Source organism: Punctularia strigosozonata (genome assembly GCF_000264995.1).
Source record: "Punctularia strigosozonata HHB-11173 SS5 unplaced genomic scaffold PUNSTscaffold_5, whole genome shotgun sequence".
Lineage (NCBI taxonomy): Eukaryota > Fungi > Basidiomycota > Agaricomycetes > Corticiales > Punctulariaceae > Punctularia > Punctularia strigosozonata.
In genome coordinates, this window is record NW_006767437.1 from 2,044,681 (window position 1) to 2,060,941 (window position 16,261).

General features: G+C 60.1%; 4 protein-coding genes across 4 annotated transcripts; 3 read left to right on the forward strand and 1 right to left on the reverse strand.

The window, feature by feature from the left end:
- Positions 1-2,570: 2,570 nt before the first annotated feature.
- Positions 2,571-6,800, forward strand: PUNSTDRAFT_86586 (Ca-transporting ATPase). Its single transcript, XM_007383260.1, has 8 exons — positions 2,571-2,665; positions 2,717-2,951; positions 3,007-3,264; positions 3,324-3,645; positions 3,703-3,936; positions 3,994-5,829; positions 5,888-6,245; positions 6,301-6,800. The coding sequence occupies exons 2-8, from the start codon at positions 2,850-2,852 to the stop codon at positions 6,512-6,514; spliced, it is 3,324 nt and encodes a 1,107-aa protein (XP_007383322.1). The 5' UTR covers positions 2,571-2,665; positions 2,717-2,849; the 3' UTR covers positions 6,515-6,800.
- A 119-nt stretch (positions 6,801-6,919) lies between these two features.
- Positions 6,920-7,711, forward strand: PUNSTDRAFT_113319 (alpha/beta-hydrolase; the record flags this gene model as incomplete). The annotated part of the gene is made up of 3 exons (XM_007383261.1): positions 6,920-7,026; positions 7,101-7,287; positions 7,343-7,711. The coding sequence occupies 3 exons, from the start codon at positions 6,920-6,922 to the stop codon at positions 7,709-7,711; spliced, it is 663 nt and encodes a 220-aa protein (XP_007383323.1).
- A 978-nt stretch (positions 7,712-8,689) lies between these two features.
- On the forward strand, positions 8,690-9,728 carry PUNSTDRAFT_102042 (glycoside hydrolase family 12 protein; the record flags this gene model as incomplete). The annotated part of the gene is made up of 5 exons (XM_007383262.1): positions 8,690-8,826; positions 8,880-9,012; positions 9,071-9,430; positions 9,489-9,536; positions 9,593-9,728. The coding sequence occupies 5 exons, from the start codon at positions 8,690-8,692 to the stop codon at positions 9,668-9,670; spliced, it is 756 nt and encodes a 251-aa protein (XP_007383324.1). The 3' UTR covers positions 9,671-9,728.
- A 2,548-nt stretch (positions 9,729-12,276) lies between these two features.
- On the reverse strand, positions 12,277-16,208 carry PUNSTDRAFT_120264 (uncharacterized protein). Its single transcript, XM_007383263.1, has 4 exons — positions 16,047-16,208; positions 15,908-15,980; positions 14,997-15,846; positions 12,277-14,943 (listed from the first exon to the last, which is right to left on the reverse strand). Exons 1-4 carry the CDS (start codon positions 16,127-16,129, stop codon positions 12,512-12,514), a joined length of 3,438 nt encoding a protein of 1,145 aa, XP_007383325.1. The 5' UTR covers positions 16,130-16,208; the 3' UTR covers positions 12,277-12,511.
- Between the last annotated feature and the right edge of the window lie 53 nt (positions 16,209-16,261).

Below are 16,261 nucleotides of genomic sequence, written 5' to 3' on the forward strand. Positions count from 1 at the left end.
ACTCAACAGCCATCGTGGGTCACGTGATCGAAAGGGTACGCGGCCATCCCCACCTTCTTTTCATATAAACGCGTCGTTATCACGCGTGTCTGGCGAGAAAAGGGCGGTCAGAGTAGTTCACACATCCGTGAAGACCGCGGATACTAAGATGAAACGCGTGTTTTGACTGCCCAGGCCGATGGCAAGCAACGGCCCGGGAGGACTCCTCGGAGGCGTCAGCATGCGGCGCGGCAAGGAACCTTCGTCTTAACCCACCTGGAAGATGATAGAGAGGCCGCCGTTATATATTATGGGGCCAATTGCCCCACAGCCTTGAGCCAGGCAATGCGGTGGTGCCAGACTCGGCGGGTGGAACAGGGGGACGAGCGGGAGAATCGCTCGTATATAGCATAAAGTTCCATTGTGTGACGCACTGCAGCTTTGTGACTACCGAATCAGCGGCGATATATAGCGTCTTAACTAGGAAGAAAAGGAGCTAACCATGGGGCACCGGATATACGTAGCGCCTTCTGTTTGGTGAGCGATCTGAATGGCACGGTGGAAGCGTGGTTATCAGTCGATTCTCCGAGACGAACAAGTCCCTTGACATCGACACCTCGAGGGCTGTCCGATGTGAACGCGAGGTGACCACCAGTTTGACTGCAAGTCAACGAGCGCCTTTTCTGCTGGGCGCTATGCCAGTGTTAGTTTGCTTAGCGCCAGGCTCGAACCGAAGCACGTCAATTTGACGAAGCTTCGGAAGCCTGTCACTGGCCAATCGCGAGGCAGATATAGGCAGCTGCGCCTTCTCCCATACTTGTACAGCTTTCACACTGTATCGAGACGGGCGCTGTGGACCCGCGTTGCCCGTTACGGTACATGTTCGTCAAGGTCCGTGGAGCCGCTCAGCGGAAAGCCCGGGATCGTGAGCAGCAATCGCGCATAGCTTGCAGGCACAGTGATCTGGGCAGGGCAACATTGCTAGGGGTTAAGTAGGAGCGTCGGTGCCGGTGAACAGCGTGCAGTATGCATATCGCAGTTCTGTGCGACCTACGGGCCGAGTGCATATCCGTCGGTCATAGTTATCTCCTGAAGGTGACGCTAAAGGTGACGCAGTGGTGCCGAACCTTGACGCGGGACGTTCTGTACAGAAGGTTGACCCTAACTCCATCGGCCAAGATAGGATAGGCTCCGGGCTCCGACGCGCAGACCCTCTGGAGTGTCGACCAGCGTTAGACAGCCAATTATGCACCCAGCAATTATCCAGAGCCGCATCAGCATCGTGATATGGCAAAATTCTCGAGGTCGTTAGCGTGGTCTGCAGTCCAAGATTATTGCCATGAGAAATTGATATTAAAGGGTGAGGCAGGTCCGGCGGTATCTCTCTCGGGCAAGCGCCACGCCACGCGACTCGATGGCTGTTGAGCCAAGTGGCTGATCAACAAGTGACGCTCATGCGGGTGCTGCCCACGGGGCTGCTGAGGTGACTGGACAGGCTCGGCAGAAGAAAATGGAGCGAGCACAAGGCCAGGCTGAGGGGACAGGAAAGGAGGAAGGCTTGGCCGGCCACGGCGCGTCGCGGCGCACCTGAAGCCTTGGCGATGCGCACGGGTTGCCTAATCGGGAGAGGCGGTGGTTGGGGCCGTGTTCAAAACGAGAGGGGTGTTCTTTTGGACTTCATCTACGCCGTCCACCTCAACGAATGCACGTTTCCTACACGCCGCTCCTCCCGTGCACGTTTGTCTCCCCAGCGCTCCCTACGTGCAACGATGCCCTCGCCCGTAATCCCCTCCATCGTGTTCGACGACCATTCCACCCCTGAAGTCCAGGTCGAACATGTCCCTGAGGAGCCCGCTGCGACGGCCCCCGACTCTCCCCTCGCGCCCCACTCTCATCGGCGGTCACCCAGCGACCCCACTTTGTTGTCGCCGACGTCGCCGACGTTGAGGCCGCGCGGAGGCCCGGGACGCACATCTCTAGACGCTCCTCGGCTACACTCGCCTATACCATCCGATTCCGCGTCCGGAGACGCGTCGTCGATGTACCCGCCGCCTTCCCCGACCCTCTCCACGCGCTCCTCCGTCCACTTCGCGACCTCCGTCGACCTGCGAGACAACAAACCGGAGACGTCCAACGGGATGTCATCGCTCGGCCTTCTCGTTCCCGGCACCAGCAACGCGCACCGCCGGAGAGGCAGTGGCGCCACGCTCACCACGATCAGCGGCGAGGAAACGGTGGCGGACCACGGCGAACCCGGCCAATATGGCCTTGCGCCGCTGAGCCGCCCCCAGACGGCGGGCGGTGAGGATTCGAGCATGCTCGACTCTCCCACTCACACGCACGTTGAGACGCTCAGCCATCGCTCTGTTTCTCCAGCGCCCACCGGCTACAATCAGTCGCTCTCAAAGTCTACCGGAAAACGCGCCGTGACGGAGGAGAGCGCGACTCTGGGCGGACACGAGGGTCACACGGATGCCCGCTCTCCCGAGGACGATGAAGGCTCCGAGCGGCCACGTCCGGTGTTGGATCTGTCTCAAGACGAAGGCGTCGACCCCGCGCCTTTCCAGTTCAGGCCTTTCAGTCTAGCCAGCCTCGTGGACCCTAAGAGCCTAGAAAAGCTCGAGTCTATAGGCGGCGTGGACGGTCTCCTCAGGGGCCTAGGCACCCATAGAACCAAAGGCCTTCCGTGGAAAGGCGGCGCGTCCTCTCCTTCTCAACCATCGACTGGCCCCGGTAGTCATGGCAAAGGCGCACCCGCTTCGCCCGACATCGCTGTGACGTCACCGGGTGACGACGACGCTCACCACTCTGAGACCGGCGACCGAAACAATACCTGGGACGGAGGAGGGGCGGCCGCGGCCGCCGCGTCCATGGAGGACCGCCGCCGCGTCTACGGTGCGAACACCCTGCCCAGCCACAAGACGAAGTCGCTGCTCGCCCTAGCATGGGCGGCGCTGCAAGACAAAGTCTTGGTACGAGCTTTTTTTAATCTCATGATGTCGACATACTCATGACACTATCTTTTAGATTATATTATCCATCGCGGCTGTCGTATCGCTCGCTCTGGGCCTTTTCCAAGACTTCGGCACACCACGAGACCCAGACGACCCTCCGGTCGACTGGGTGGAAGGTGTTGCCATCATGGTCGCAATCGTCATCGTCGTCATGGTCGGATCCGTCAACGATTGGCAGAAGGAACGGCAATTCAAGGTCCTCAATGAGAAGAAGGAGGAACGCAACGTACTTCTCATTCGCGGCGGCGAGGAACGCCTGGTGGACATCAAGGTACACCCCCTTTTTCTCTGCTGCCCGCGAATTTGGCACTCAATATGCGTTGTCTATAGGACGTCGTTGTCGGCGATATTGCTGTACTGGAACCGGGCGAAATTGTCCCCGTTGACGGCGTTTTCCTTACCGGTCACAACGTCAGGTGCGATGAATCCGGAGCGACCGGCGAGTCCGATGCCATCAAGAAAATTACGTATGAGGAATGTATCGCTGCCCGTGACCGCGTTAGGGATATCAAATCATCGGATGGCCATCATGTGGATGAACACGCTCACACCGACTGCTTCCTGGTCAGCGGTAGCAAGGTTCTCGAAGGCTATGGGCAATACGTGGTTATTGCCGTAGGCCCGAAGAGCTTCAACGGGCGCATCTTGATGGGTGGGTGCAGTCAAAGCTGTACTTTCCCTCTGCAGCATGCTGAGAATTCGTTCATAGGTTTGCAGGGTGCCGCGGAGTCGACTCCATTGCAGTTGAAACTGAACGATCTCGCGGAACTTATCGCCAAGCTCGGCAGCGCTGCGGGTCTTATCTTGTTCACGGCGCTCATGATCCGCTTCTTCGTGCAGCTTGGGCAGGGTGAGCCCGACAGGACAGCCAGCCAGAAGGGTCTCGCTTTCGTTCAGATCCTGATTATCTCCGTAACTTTGGTCGTCGTCGCTGTGCCGGAAGGTTAGTCAGGCTAAGTTTGTCTAAAGTTAAGCCGTCTAACGTGACCAAACTGTTTAGGGCTGCCTCTCGCCGTCACGCTCGCGCTTGCGTTTGCGACCAAGCGCATGACCCAGGAGAACCTTCTCGTCCGTATCCTCGGTTCTTGCGAGACCATGGCGAACGCTTCCGTAGTCTGCACCGATAAGACCGGAACTCTCACGCAGAACGTTATGACGGTCGTCGCAGGCTCCGTCGGTATTCACGCCAAGTTCGTTCGTCATCTGGAGGAGAATGAGGCTCGGACCAATGCTAACGAAGAGAGGGGCGGCGCCGCCGATCGGCGCCATTCCGAGGATTTCTCGCTCGATCTGGCGGACCTCAACAAGGTACTTTCACCTCAGCTCCGCGACTTGTTCAATGCGGCGATTGCCGTCAACTCGACGGCGTTCGAGGACGAGGCCGACGAGACGGGCGAGAAGGTCTTCGTTGGGAGTAAAACCGAGACGGCGCTGCTAAAGATGGCGAAGGAGCTTGGCTGGGCGGACTACCGCAAGACTAGGGAGAGCGCGGACATCATCCAGATGATCCCTTTCTCCTCTTCGCGGAAGGCTATGGGCGTCGTCGTTAAGCTCGGCAATGGCCGCTGGCGCCTGTACATGAAGGGTGCCAGCGAAATCCTGACGAAGAGGTGCTCCAGCCACGTCGTCGTCAGCAAAGAAGGTGGATCGGGTTCCAGCGGAGAGGTTCCTGTTCAGGATATTGGAACGGTTGAGCGGGAGAACATTGATCGGACCATCATCTTCTACGCGAACCAGATGCTGCGGACGATTGCGGTGTGCTACCGGGACTTCGCTGCCTGGCCGCCTCCGGGTGCTCATTACGAGAGCGAGGACGAGGTCGATTACGAGGACCTTGCTCGGGACATGACCCTCATCGGCATCACCGGCTTGGAAGATCCTCTCCGTCCTGGCGTCCGCGAAGCCGTAGCGACGTGTCACCGCGCCGGAGTCCGCATCAAGATGTGCACGGGCGACAACGTACTCACGGCTCGTTCCATCGCTCTGCAATGTGGTATCTACACCGCTGGCGGCATCATCATGGAGGGCCCTGTCTTCCGCGAGCTGGACGATCATGACATGCTCGAGGTCGTTCCACGTCTCCAGGTCCTGGCCCGTTCGTCGCCCGAGGACAAGAAGCTTCTCGTCAACAAGCTCCGGGAGCTCGGGGAAATCGTTGGCGTCACCGGCGATGGGACGAACGACGGACCGGCGCTGAAGACTGCTGACGTCGGCTTTTCCATGGGTATCGCGGGTACGGAGGTGGCCAAGGAGGCGTCGGACATTATCGTTATGGATGACAACTTCGCCTCGATCGTCAAAGCCATCATGTGGGGTCGCTGCGTTAACGACGCGGTGCGCAAGTTCCTCCAGTTCCAGATCGCGGTGAACATCACGGCTGTCATTGTCACGTTCGTTTCGGCCGTTGCTTCCAACGAGGAGGAGTCTGTACTGTCCGCCGTGCAATTGCTCTGGATCAATATCATCATGGACACGTTCGCGGCCTTGGCTTTGGCGACGGATCCGGCCTCGGAGTCTCTTCTCAATCGCCAGCCCGACAAGAAGACGGCGCCGCTGTTCTCTGTCGACATGTACAAACAGATTCTTGGCCAATCGGCGTATCAAACGACCATCATCCTCATTTTCCATTTCCTTGGTTTCAAGATCCTGGGCTTCCAGCATTCCAGCGTCACGAAGACCGAGAATCACCATGACGCCATCGTGCAGACTATGGTTTTCAACGCCTTCGTCTTCGCGCAGATTTTCAACTCCATCAACTCGCGTCGCCTCGACAACCACTTGAACATCTTCGAGGGCATCACAAGGAATTGGTACTTTATGTCTATTACCTTAATCGGTTCGTGCTTTCCTCTTAGCTCGTATTCTGTGATAACCATAGCTCACCATTTGTGTAGAGGTTGCGGTTCAAATTATCATCGTCTTCGTGGGCGGCTCGGCATTCCAGGTCACGCGCATCGGCGGACTCGAGTGGGGTATCTCCATCGCGCTCGGATTCGTCTCTATACCACTCGGCGCGCTCCTTCGCATGATCCCCAACGCTCCCGTTGAGAAACTATTACGGACAGTGCGTCTGCTCCCGAACCCTGAGGTGCTCCCCACGCGGGCCCCCGAGGGCGAATGGAACTCGGCGATTCAACTAGTCCGCGACAACCTAAATACCTTTGCGAATGTTCGGGGAGGTCGTCTCCGCTCATCGTCGTTCGCCATGAAGAGCCGCAAGTCTCAAATCAATGATGAACAGCGACCAACTATGTGCGTTACTTCCCTTCTGCACCCTCGTGCTTGCTTTGTTCATCGACGTTCACAGATCATCACTCATGACCATGGTACCTACCCTGGTTGCGACGACCGTCGGCGCTGGATGGGCACCACAAAAGGGTTCGTTATCGGACCCCGCGCATTCCGATCCATCGAAGTCCACCGCTGCTCTCTGGGAGGACAAGATTCAGGTTCATCCAGACACGAAACAGGATGATTACGCATACCAGCGATGGGGCCGCCGGGGCTCCGCACCGCGATGATCACTTACACCTGTGTATACACGACGACGCTCAACATTACATAGATTATTCACACCTTCCTGGAACTTACGAGAGAGGCTCAGGCGAGGGGCTGGCGTTCAAGATTTGACTGGACGCTGCGCGTACGCACATTGCAAAGAGCTAGCATACATCCTGGACGTACTAAGATACCACGCACACTCATGCCACGATCCGTAATGCATTTCATCTAGATCACCACGCACCGCCGCATAGGCAGACGTTTCTGTAGCATATCTGAATCCAATCAGAATACCCTGATTTTGGCCCATTATGAGAGATGGTTTGGGCCGGCACTCTTGTGCACACGCTACGATGGCTGCTGAATCTACCCCGCACTCTTTCGACCATGAACTGGTTACTCTTCCGTCAGGCCGAACGCTAGAGATGTCATGGACGGTACCTTCAGGTCATGCGTATTCTCAAAATGACCCAGCTCGCCTCGCGGTTTGCTTACACCCATGGTCTTGGCTGGGCGGCAACATGGACGACCCGTGCGTCGGATAGTGGTGTACCCCCACGACGAACCACGACTAAATGCTAGCTATGCTCCGCACTGGCTCAACAGGGTGCTTGCGTTACTCGAAGAACCTCTCGTGAGCAAGCGGTATCATGTCGTGCGCTACAACTCCAGGGGTGTCGGAAGGTCTCGCGGACGATCCTCGTTTACTGGCGCGTCAGAGGCCGAAGACCTTGAAGAGGTCGTTGGATGGGCGATGAGGGTGTTGTCTCACGTTGATTCTGTTGTAGTCGTGGTCAGTCCTGTTTCCTTTCTTACGTGTACGTAACAGGCGCTCATACCGACCTTAGGGCTATTCTCATGGTTCGCTGATTGCCTCCCGTTTGCCCATCCTTCCGCCCCCCACACGCACCCACCACGTCCTTCTGTCCTATCCGCTCGGACCGCGCTCGTGGCTGACGCTATTCCGCGGCAAGGAGTACGACGCCGCGCTGGCTCGGCTCCTGCGCTCGCCAGGTGCGCACGTGTTGGTGGCCTACGGCGACCAAGATGAATTCACGAGTGACGCATCGTACGAGGGGTGGGTCAAGGAGCTGAGGAAGGTGGCAGGTGAGGGCGAGCATGTCCTCAAGGTTGTCAGGATACAAGGCGCGACGCACTTCTGGCGAGGCGAACGAGGCCGCGATATCGGCACCGCTCTTCAAGGATGGATTCCTTAAAATCCAGGCGGACCTTATGCGCCGTTTCAGGGAAGGCCCCGCGCCTATTTCAGGATTCAAGACGCTCGCGTTCAGCAATTGCATTCCCAGAGCCATGCTTTCCTACGAGATGTTCGGACCAGTCATCGGTTTATGCCTGTATCCTCACTCATTCATTGACCTCGTCTCCTTGGCCTCCTCAAACGTACATTGATGCTACCCCACTTCTGCGTAGGATTCCGTCGGGTTATGCGACGTGCGACGTGACGACCTGCTGAGGGCCTGCTCCGCTGCCCGACCGGAACGCATGTTAACGTTCAACCTTCGGGCATTCATGTTCCATGTGCTTATGCTCAACACAGCAATCAACTGGAAGCCCTCTCGCCAAAACTTCGGACAAGGCTCAATCGCAGATGATCATCCTAACGATGCTTCGACTTGACGTCATCCGGCCCGCTTTGCCTCCGCCCAGTGTTTGTATCTCCTTCCCAAAGGTTCCTGCCTCGGTACCGGTTCCTGCGGCAACCACTCCTGCTTTCCCCTATCACCTGATGAACCAGAACTGCTGGTCAGTGTCCGTAGTCGGCAGTTGTCGCGTTTCTCGTCCTACGGAACGGAAATCGCCAAACGGCCCGTCGGAGGACGTTCTGCACAAGACGTGATCGTGAATTGCCTCCGCGAACAGATGCTCATCAGGGGAACGCCTAGCGTTGCTCTCATTCCGCCCTTTCTCTATCACTCAAAGAGCATATCCCGGGTCCACCTGACCCGGCATCGGACTGATGATCTGCCCCGTTCACGCTGCATACTGTCCTTCATGCCTGTTTTTCCGTCAATGGGGGAACCACCTACCGACGCGTGCTACGTAGGAAGTCGGCGGACGTTATTGCATACCGTTCAGCGGCCTCCGATTAATGGGCTCAGGAAGTATAAAGTGCGCTGCCCGCCGTGCGATTGTCATTGTCGGTCGACCCATCATTCGCGCCTCTCAAGCCACTCATGCGTTTCTCCGTCGTCCTCTCGCTCGTCGGCGCCGCGCTCGCCACACCCGTGCTCGAGAAGCGCCTCGACACCTCGACGCATTGCGGGCAGTGGGACACGGTCACCGCGTCCCCGTACAGCCTGCTCCTTGACCAGTTGCGTGAAGCGTGGCTCGGTGATTCATGCAAGCTGACATTGTTTCTATCAGATGGGGCTTGAGCGACGCGACGTCCGGCTCTGACTGCGCGTCTATCACGTCGCTCAGCGGCACGACCATCGCTTGGACGACGACCTTTGACTGGGTCGGTGGTACCAGCGTCAAGAGTTTCACTGACATCGAGGTCGGTTGATCCGCGTCCGTAGGCGCGTTCTCTCCGCTGACACTGAACATCCGAACAGCTCACCTCGGGCGTCAACGTCCCGCTGAGCTCGATTACCAGCGCGCCCTCGACGTGGAAGTGGTCGATCAGCTCCTCAGGCACGGTCGTGGCGGACGTCGCTTACGACCTCTTCACGTCCGCAACATCAGGGGGATCGAACGCATACGAGATCATGATCTGGCTCGCCAACTACAACTCGGGCCCGATCTCGTACACATACAGCTCGTCCGGGTCGGCGGTCGCGATCAAGACGGGCGTGAGTCTCGCGGGCTACACCTGGAGTCTGTACTACGGCTCGAACGGGTCCAACTACGTGTATTCGTTCCTGCCGAGCAGCACGATCACGAGTTTCAGTGGTGATGTCAACTTGTTCCTCAAGGTATGTGTTGGTGAAAATGCGAGGAGAGGGGAGCATGCTCTGACCATACGATTGGCAGTATTTGACGAGCAACGGCTATATCTCTTCCTCGCAATACCTGACCACGGTATGCAATACCCATTCCACAGCATTATTTCGGATTTCTAACTTCAGCGATACTAGGCTCAAGCTGGCGTGGAGGCTACTTCGGGATCTGCGACGATCACGACTTCTGCGTACAGCCTAGTCATCAACTCGTAGTTTATAACCTTGGTCCTACCTCGCTGTTCGACATGTATACCTATGTATTCGACCCTTTGACACCTTCACGAGCGTCAAAACAAACCTAAGCGCCAGCACCGGAATATGTCGGCGACAATGTCTGATCGAGATTAGCGATCACCCTGACAACAAGGATACAGCCTTTTTCGACGGAATCATTGATCCGAGCAGGAGGTTGAGCGAACGTGGAACTCGGCGTCATTTCCGTTGAGACGCTTTGCTCAGACGACCAACACCGAGTTCTGTTCACGCATCCATCTCTTCGCGCCTGTGCTGGCATCGGCGAACTTCTCCCCTCTCTGACTTGAAGTACTTGCCCTACCAACCACCCACATGTACGTATCGCGTCTTCGATCATCGTACTGCATGTCTCACCACACGTTGGTTGGACGTGCAGGCCGCTCCCCGACGAACGACCGCGCCAGAGCGTCGCGAACCTCATCGGCAGGTTCGAACAGCAGACGAAGAAGGCGCCGGCCTCGACCCCGCCTGGCGCGCGCAGCCTCAGTGCCGCCTCCAACACGTCCGCCGGCGGCGACTCGGCCAAGATCGAGGCCAAGGAGCGCCGCGAATGGCCGCCCGTGAACATTTCCAAGCTTGCGGAGCGCGCCGTCGCCGCCGGCGCGTTTTCCCCGCCGCGCGAGGTGCCCACCAAGTCGCCCTCCCCACCCGCGGAAGCGGCGCCTGCCCCGCTGATCCCCGACGCGACGCGTCTGCCGACGCCGCCTCCCGAGGTGTCGCTTCCTCCCCCTGCCCCGGTGTCGGTCGTGATCCCGGAAATCAGGCCGGCGGAAGAGCCGACGCCCAAGCCCACCGCTGCAGCCGCCGCGCCTTCCCCGACGACGCCCAAGCCGAAGACGTCTTCTCCTGCTGCAGCGAAGAAGCCTGCCACGAGTTCCACCAGCACCCCCGCATCCAAGGCGAAGGCTACGCCCACCTCCACGCGCACCCCTGCGAAGGCGGCCGTCAAGTCTCCCCCCTCCGCGTACACCTCCCCGCGTCCACTCAAACCGCAGCACACCGGCGGATCGACCGCCACCACCGCGTCGTCGACGCGCACACCGGCACGCGCCACGGCCAAGTCGCCCGCGCCCACCCCCGCGCGGGCCAAGACACCCTCCCGCCCGAAGACGCCGTCCGCATCCACCGTCTCGCGCCCGAAGACGCCCTCGTCCGGCCTATACGCGCCCACCGCCGCATCCCTCGCCCGCGCGCGTAATTCCGGCCCACCCGTCCCGACGCCGGTCAAGCGCGCGAGCCTCAGCGGCGACGTCGCCGAGCGCTTGAGCAAGCCGACCGCGTCCTCCGTCGCGAAAGCCCGCGCGCCCGTCGCGACGTCCCCGCCCACGACCACCGCCAAGAAGGCCACGGCATCTACGAAATCGGCAACGCCGACGCCGACGAAGCCGGTGCCCAAGACGGGCGTGGCCAAGGGCCCTGCCGCGGCTGCGCAGCGCGGCCTCAAGAACCTGAAGATTGGATACGCGCCCGTGAAGTTCAAGCAGGAACGGGAGAAGAAGGAGAAGGAGGCGAAGGCGGCTGAGGCTCTGGGCGGAGCTGCTGTTGTGGGATCAGGTGCCGTGGCTGCTGCTGAAATTGCTCACGAGGAGGATGTCGAACATGCGGAGGAGCACGAGGAGTTGCATGAAGAGGTTCACGAAGGGGTTGAGGCTCATGAGGAGGCGGACGAGCAGTTTGAGGATGAGGTCCATAACGAAGAACATGCAGTCGAGGAGGATGCTCCGGTGGAACATCATAACGATTCTGTTACTGAACCGGAGCCGCAGGTTGAGGCGGCCGTGGAGGAGGCTGTAGCCGCAAGCGAACATGAGAGCGAACCGAACCCCGAATCCGTCGATCCCGCCTCCGCCCTGCATTACGCTCCCGACGCCGAGCCGTCGCCCACCGCCGAGGCGGAGCACAGCGCCTCTCCGGTTCCAGAGGAGGACGTGCACGCCGCTGTACATGAGGAGGAGGAAGACGCGGCTGTCGGCAAGAGCACCGGCGACGACCTTGAGGACATGGTAAACATGCTCCAGTCCGGCATCCCCAAAGCCCGCCCGGTCAGCGTCTGGAGCATCCCCGACGTGGTCGACGCCGAGATACCCGACGAAGAATGAAGAGAAAAAAGTTATGAATGACACGACATTTGCTCCGTTCTTCTCCAACACACATGTATGTTTATCGGCTTTCCTTCTCTCTTGTCGAATGCCCCCGGATTCCCAATGTATACAGGTACGCTACTCAGGCTCGCTCACATGCGAAGTTTACTGACTGCTAGTTCCGTCGTACACAGATTGCAAAACTTTGACGACTTGACCACGTTCTCTCCTTGCTTTCCTATGCTACAGTTCCCTTTGTCAGTGAATCCCTTTCTTGTGTATACATCTCGGACGATTGGGTACTACACACAGGGCTTCATGGTCCGGGGCACTCCGGTATCTTAGAAGTGGTTTGGCTATATACCCGTGCCTAGACATAATACGACGCGATTGCAATTGGTTCTTGACCGTGAGGAAAGATATGCCGGGCTCCTGTCGTGCATAATGATTCTCTCGATAGGCACTTACAGGTACGCGCGATTGGTCAGATCAAAGGTGTCACAACGATACGCAGTACACCAAAGGATACAGTTTTAGCACCGTCTACTACAGGAAACAAAGCAAAGTCGTACATTAAAGCATCATCATACAGTCGTCAAATCCCGAGTCCGTCATATCGTGAACGTCGCGTCGTAGAACAACAGAACCAAAATAACAAGTCCAACAATGCAAGGCCAATAAGGTGAAGGGCGCGACCACATTACACAGAATCGTATCTTCACCGCGTCAAGTTATCGGAAGAGTGATTTGGAGACGGGTTCGCAACGTAGAGGGGAGCCTTCGGGGCGAGACCGTAGAGCCCGCCGCCCCTGCTGGTTCGTTTCGGCGAGCGCACCTCGCGCTGCCGAGTACTGCGCTCTTCCGGCGGCGGCGGGCTCGTCGGTGCTTGCTCCAGCGACATCCGCCGCTCGTACGCACGCACACGTTCGGCGACGGCCGATGCGCGGCGCGGCGGGTTCGGCCGTTGTCCTGACGCAGTCGAGCTCGAGCTCGCCTCGGACTCGCCGCTGTGGCCGCCTAGGCTGCGCTCATCTGCGGTCATCTCGGCGGGGGAGTCGATCGTCGGAGCGCCGCGCTCCGTCCCGCTACCGCTGCCGTCGGCAGACTCGACGACGGAGAGCGCGAGCGTCGGGCGGGCGTCGCGGCGCCACGGCGTGCGCGCCGACTCGGCGCTGCTCGCCGTGCTCGGGGTCGTCACGTGCGATGAGCTGTCGCGCTTGACGACGTCCATCGTGCCGCCCATACGCTCGATCGCCTCCGAGTCGGCCGTGTGCGCCGTCTGCAGCGAGCTCGCCGACTTGCCGTGCTGCGGGTACGCGTATCCGTGGTGGTGATGGGGCTGATGCTGTTCGTTGGTGGAGGATGCGGCAGAGTCGCTGCGGTGGTGGGAGGATTGGGGCGAATGCTGGGAACCGGAGGACTCCTTGATGGGGATGAGGCGCGGGGGCGGGTTGGGATCGCGGAACTCGAGCGCGGGACGCGAGGAGCCCGACTCGGACGCGGCAGAGCCCGACCGGCGGCGCTCGAGGATCGACCCGGGTGCGAAGCGGCTCCACCAGCTGCCCGACCGGCGCATCCGCGCCGAGGGCGCGTTCGGGCTTGGGTTGGCGTCAAGGATAGACGTCGGCCTAACCTGCGGTGAACGCGAGCTCTCGTGCGACAGGCCGGATAGGAGCGGCGACTCGCGGGACGCGCGGTGAGCAAAGTCCAGCGTCGACGACGACGGATCGGATAGGCTTGCGTGTGCTTCGGAGAGCGCTGCAGAACGGGCGAACGCGCCGCTACCGGACGAGGTATCCACGGACGGCCGCTCCGACACGGGCGAGAGGACATCGACCGAAACGCCGCCGGGCATCATCCCGCCGGGCATCACCGCGCGTATCGCTGGTTTCTCCTCTTTCGGGAGCGCGCCGTACGGCTCGTCGAGATACTCTGTTAGATCCTCCTCGTCGTCGCGCTCGCCCGGGTCAGCGAACGGGTCGTTGTACGACCACGTCGAGCTCTGCGTCGCCTGCCTGCCCGCGCGCGGGCGCTGTGGCCGAGCGGCGCCGATCGGGAGCGGCATCTTCTCGCTCAGGCTGAGGCTCGGCGCATGCCCCCGCCGCGAACTGGCCGCCATGAGCGCCTCCTCGTCGCCGAACGGGTCGTACCCGCCGTAGAGCATGCCCGGATCTTTCTCCCGCCACGCGACCGACCGCGAGCTCCCGCTTCCCTGCCTCCGCGTGCTCGTCGCCACCGCCGTCCCTCCGGCGATCATCGCGCCGACAGATCGTAACGACGCCCAACTGCCTTGCATGATGTTGCCGAATGTCGGCCTCTGCGAGGGCACTCGCCGGCCGGAGGACGTCGTGCTCGAGCTGCCCTGACGCCGCACCCGCGCGCCCGACTCGTCGTAGTACCATCCGTCCGTGCCGTGATAGTAGTCGAACGAGCGTGCGTCCTCGTTCGCGAGCATATCTCGTCGCTCCCTTGCCTGTGTTGCGCCGATACCGGCGCCGAGGATCGAAGATAGGCCGAGAGCCGCAGCGACGCGCCCGAGGGTGTTGGTCGGTGGCCCTCCGCGTGCAAGGGAGCGTACTGCAGCAGCGCCGCCGTCCGCATGCGGTGATTCTTCGTCAAGGTCGCCGTCTTCGCTGCCGCCAAGGCGTGGAGCGCCGCCGCCGCCGCCGATAAGGTGGAACCGGTGCGCGCGGACACGGCGGCGTCGGAGGCAGAAGCCGACGGTGGCCAAACCCGCGAGGAGACCTAGCACGCCAAACGCGAGGCCGAGACCGAGCGCGAGCTTATGAGAGGCGGATGAGGTACCAGAATCGTCACCACCTCCGCCGTCGCCGCCATCTGATCCGGAGGTGGCTGATGGATCGCCGGACTGGGTAGCCGTATGATGTCCTCCTTTCTTGCTCGTCGTCTTCGTCGCGGTCTCGGACGCCGTCCCGGACCCGGATCCCGTTCTTGTGACGCCGGTAATCGTGGATCCGTAAGGGCCGGTGGTAGTGCCGGTGGGTGTGCCGCCGGTGACGATGGTCTGCGAGTAAGGGAGAGTGGTCATGTAGCTTGGCGTTGCGGGCGGTTGCCAGGAGGAAGTCATAGAGCCGCTGCCGACGTCGTAGACTTGCAGGTCGGCGGGAGCGGGGCCGGAGGTGCCAAATCCTGTGAGCGTCGTCAGCCGCGCTTCACATGGGCGAAAAAATATCAGACCATACCGAAGCCGAAGACGACGCTCGATCCGTAGTACGCCGCGAAATGATCGATGCGTTGGCCGACCGAGGATAGCGCGTCGACCTGGGTCCAAACCGCCGGCGACTTGCTGACATCGAGCATCCAACCGTCGCTCATGAGGTTCTGCAGCGTGCCGTCACCGCCGCCTTGTATGAGGATCTTACCGCTTCCGATGTAGGCGTACGCAAAGTTACGCCTCGGGTTGGGCAGCACGGACGTGTCGACGGACAACGTTGACCAGGACAGCGTCGACTGGGTGGTATCGAGGACCCAGATGTCAGACAGGGGAAAGAGGGAAGAGCCGCTGTAGCCTCCGAAGATAAGTATCCTGCCGTCCTCGAGAACGACGGATGCGTGGCCGTATATGGTGCCAGGGGAGTTGTCCGTAGGCAGCTGATGGAAGTCGGGTCCGGAGGGATCGTAGAGCCAGTCATCGCTCAGAGCGCTCGCGCCGTCCACTTTTAATCCACCAAAGATGTACACCACGCCGTCGACGGTAGCCGTGCGATGGTATATTCGCCGGAGCGGCTCTCCGGCCCACGACGCGTCTTCGCACATGAACGACGGCTGGAGTCGGTTCATGATTTCGGCGAGCGCGGCGCTGTCGGACGACTCAGGCAGGGACTGGGAGTTGGGCCCGGGGTCGCCGCCGAAGAGGAGGAGCTCGGTGGTGAGGAAGGCGGAGAGGGAGTGGAAGGCGACGGCGGGGCCCTGGGTGGTGCACGAGTTGGAGGATCCGCCGACGTAGTCCCACGGCGGATCGCTCGGGTCGAACGGGGACGATAATGACAGGAACAGTAGGTCGTTGTTGTTCTGCGCGGAGTGGTATCCGTACTTCCCGATCCGGATGCTCAGCTCGGGTGCGGGTTGTGCGAGAGATAGCTGGGATACGCACTGCGTTGTACTCGTCCGTCTTGCCGCCGTGTATGAACAGCACATCGTTCACCAGCGCCGCGGCCTGTCCCCACCTGGCGCGCATGTGTCAGGATTCATAAGACTGCCGAAACATGTGTCGGAAGTTCAGGGCGGCGTACCTCGGGAGAGGCGAGTAGGCCGAGACAAGATCGAGCACGAGGCCAAGCAGGGAGAGGACCAGAAGAGGGTTGCAGCCAGGCATGGTGGCGGCAAGGGATCGTTTAGGAATCGTTCATGTAACAACGGGTCGTGAAATGTCGTGAAGCGGAGGAGTACAGTAACTAACTTGCAGCAGTGGGGCCTGACGCAACCACTCGCCTGCCCAGATCAGGAA

Coding starts and splice junctions, on each gene's coding strand:
- PUNSTDRAFT_120264 (XM_007383263.1), bottom strand. CDS start 16,129: ATGCCTGGCTGCAACCCTCTTCTGGTCCTCTCCCTGCTTGGCCTCGTG. Junction 15,981..16,046: donor GCCTACTCGCCTCTCCCGAG/GTACGCCGCCCT, acceptor CATGCGCGCCAG/GTGGGGACAGGCCGCGGCGC. Junction 15,847..15,907: donor AGACGGACGAGTACAACGCA/GTGCGTATCCCA, acceptor CGGATCGGGAAG/TACGGATACCACTCCGCGCA.
- PUNSTDRAFT_86586 (XM_007383260.1), top strand. CDS start 2,850: ATGGAGGACCGCCGCCGCGTCTACGGTGCGAACACCCTGCCCAGCCAC. Junction 2,952..3,006: donor CGCTGCAAGACAAAGTCTTG/GTACGAGCTTTT, acceptor ACTATCTTTTAG/ATTATATTATCCATCGCGGC. Junction 5,830..5,887: donor TATGTCTATTACCTTAATCG/GTTCGTGCTTTC, acceptor CCATTTGTGTAG/AGGTTGCGGTTCAAATTATC.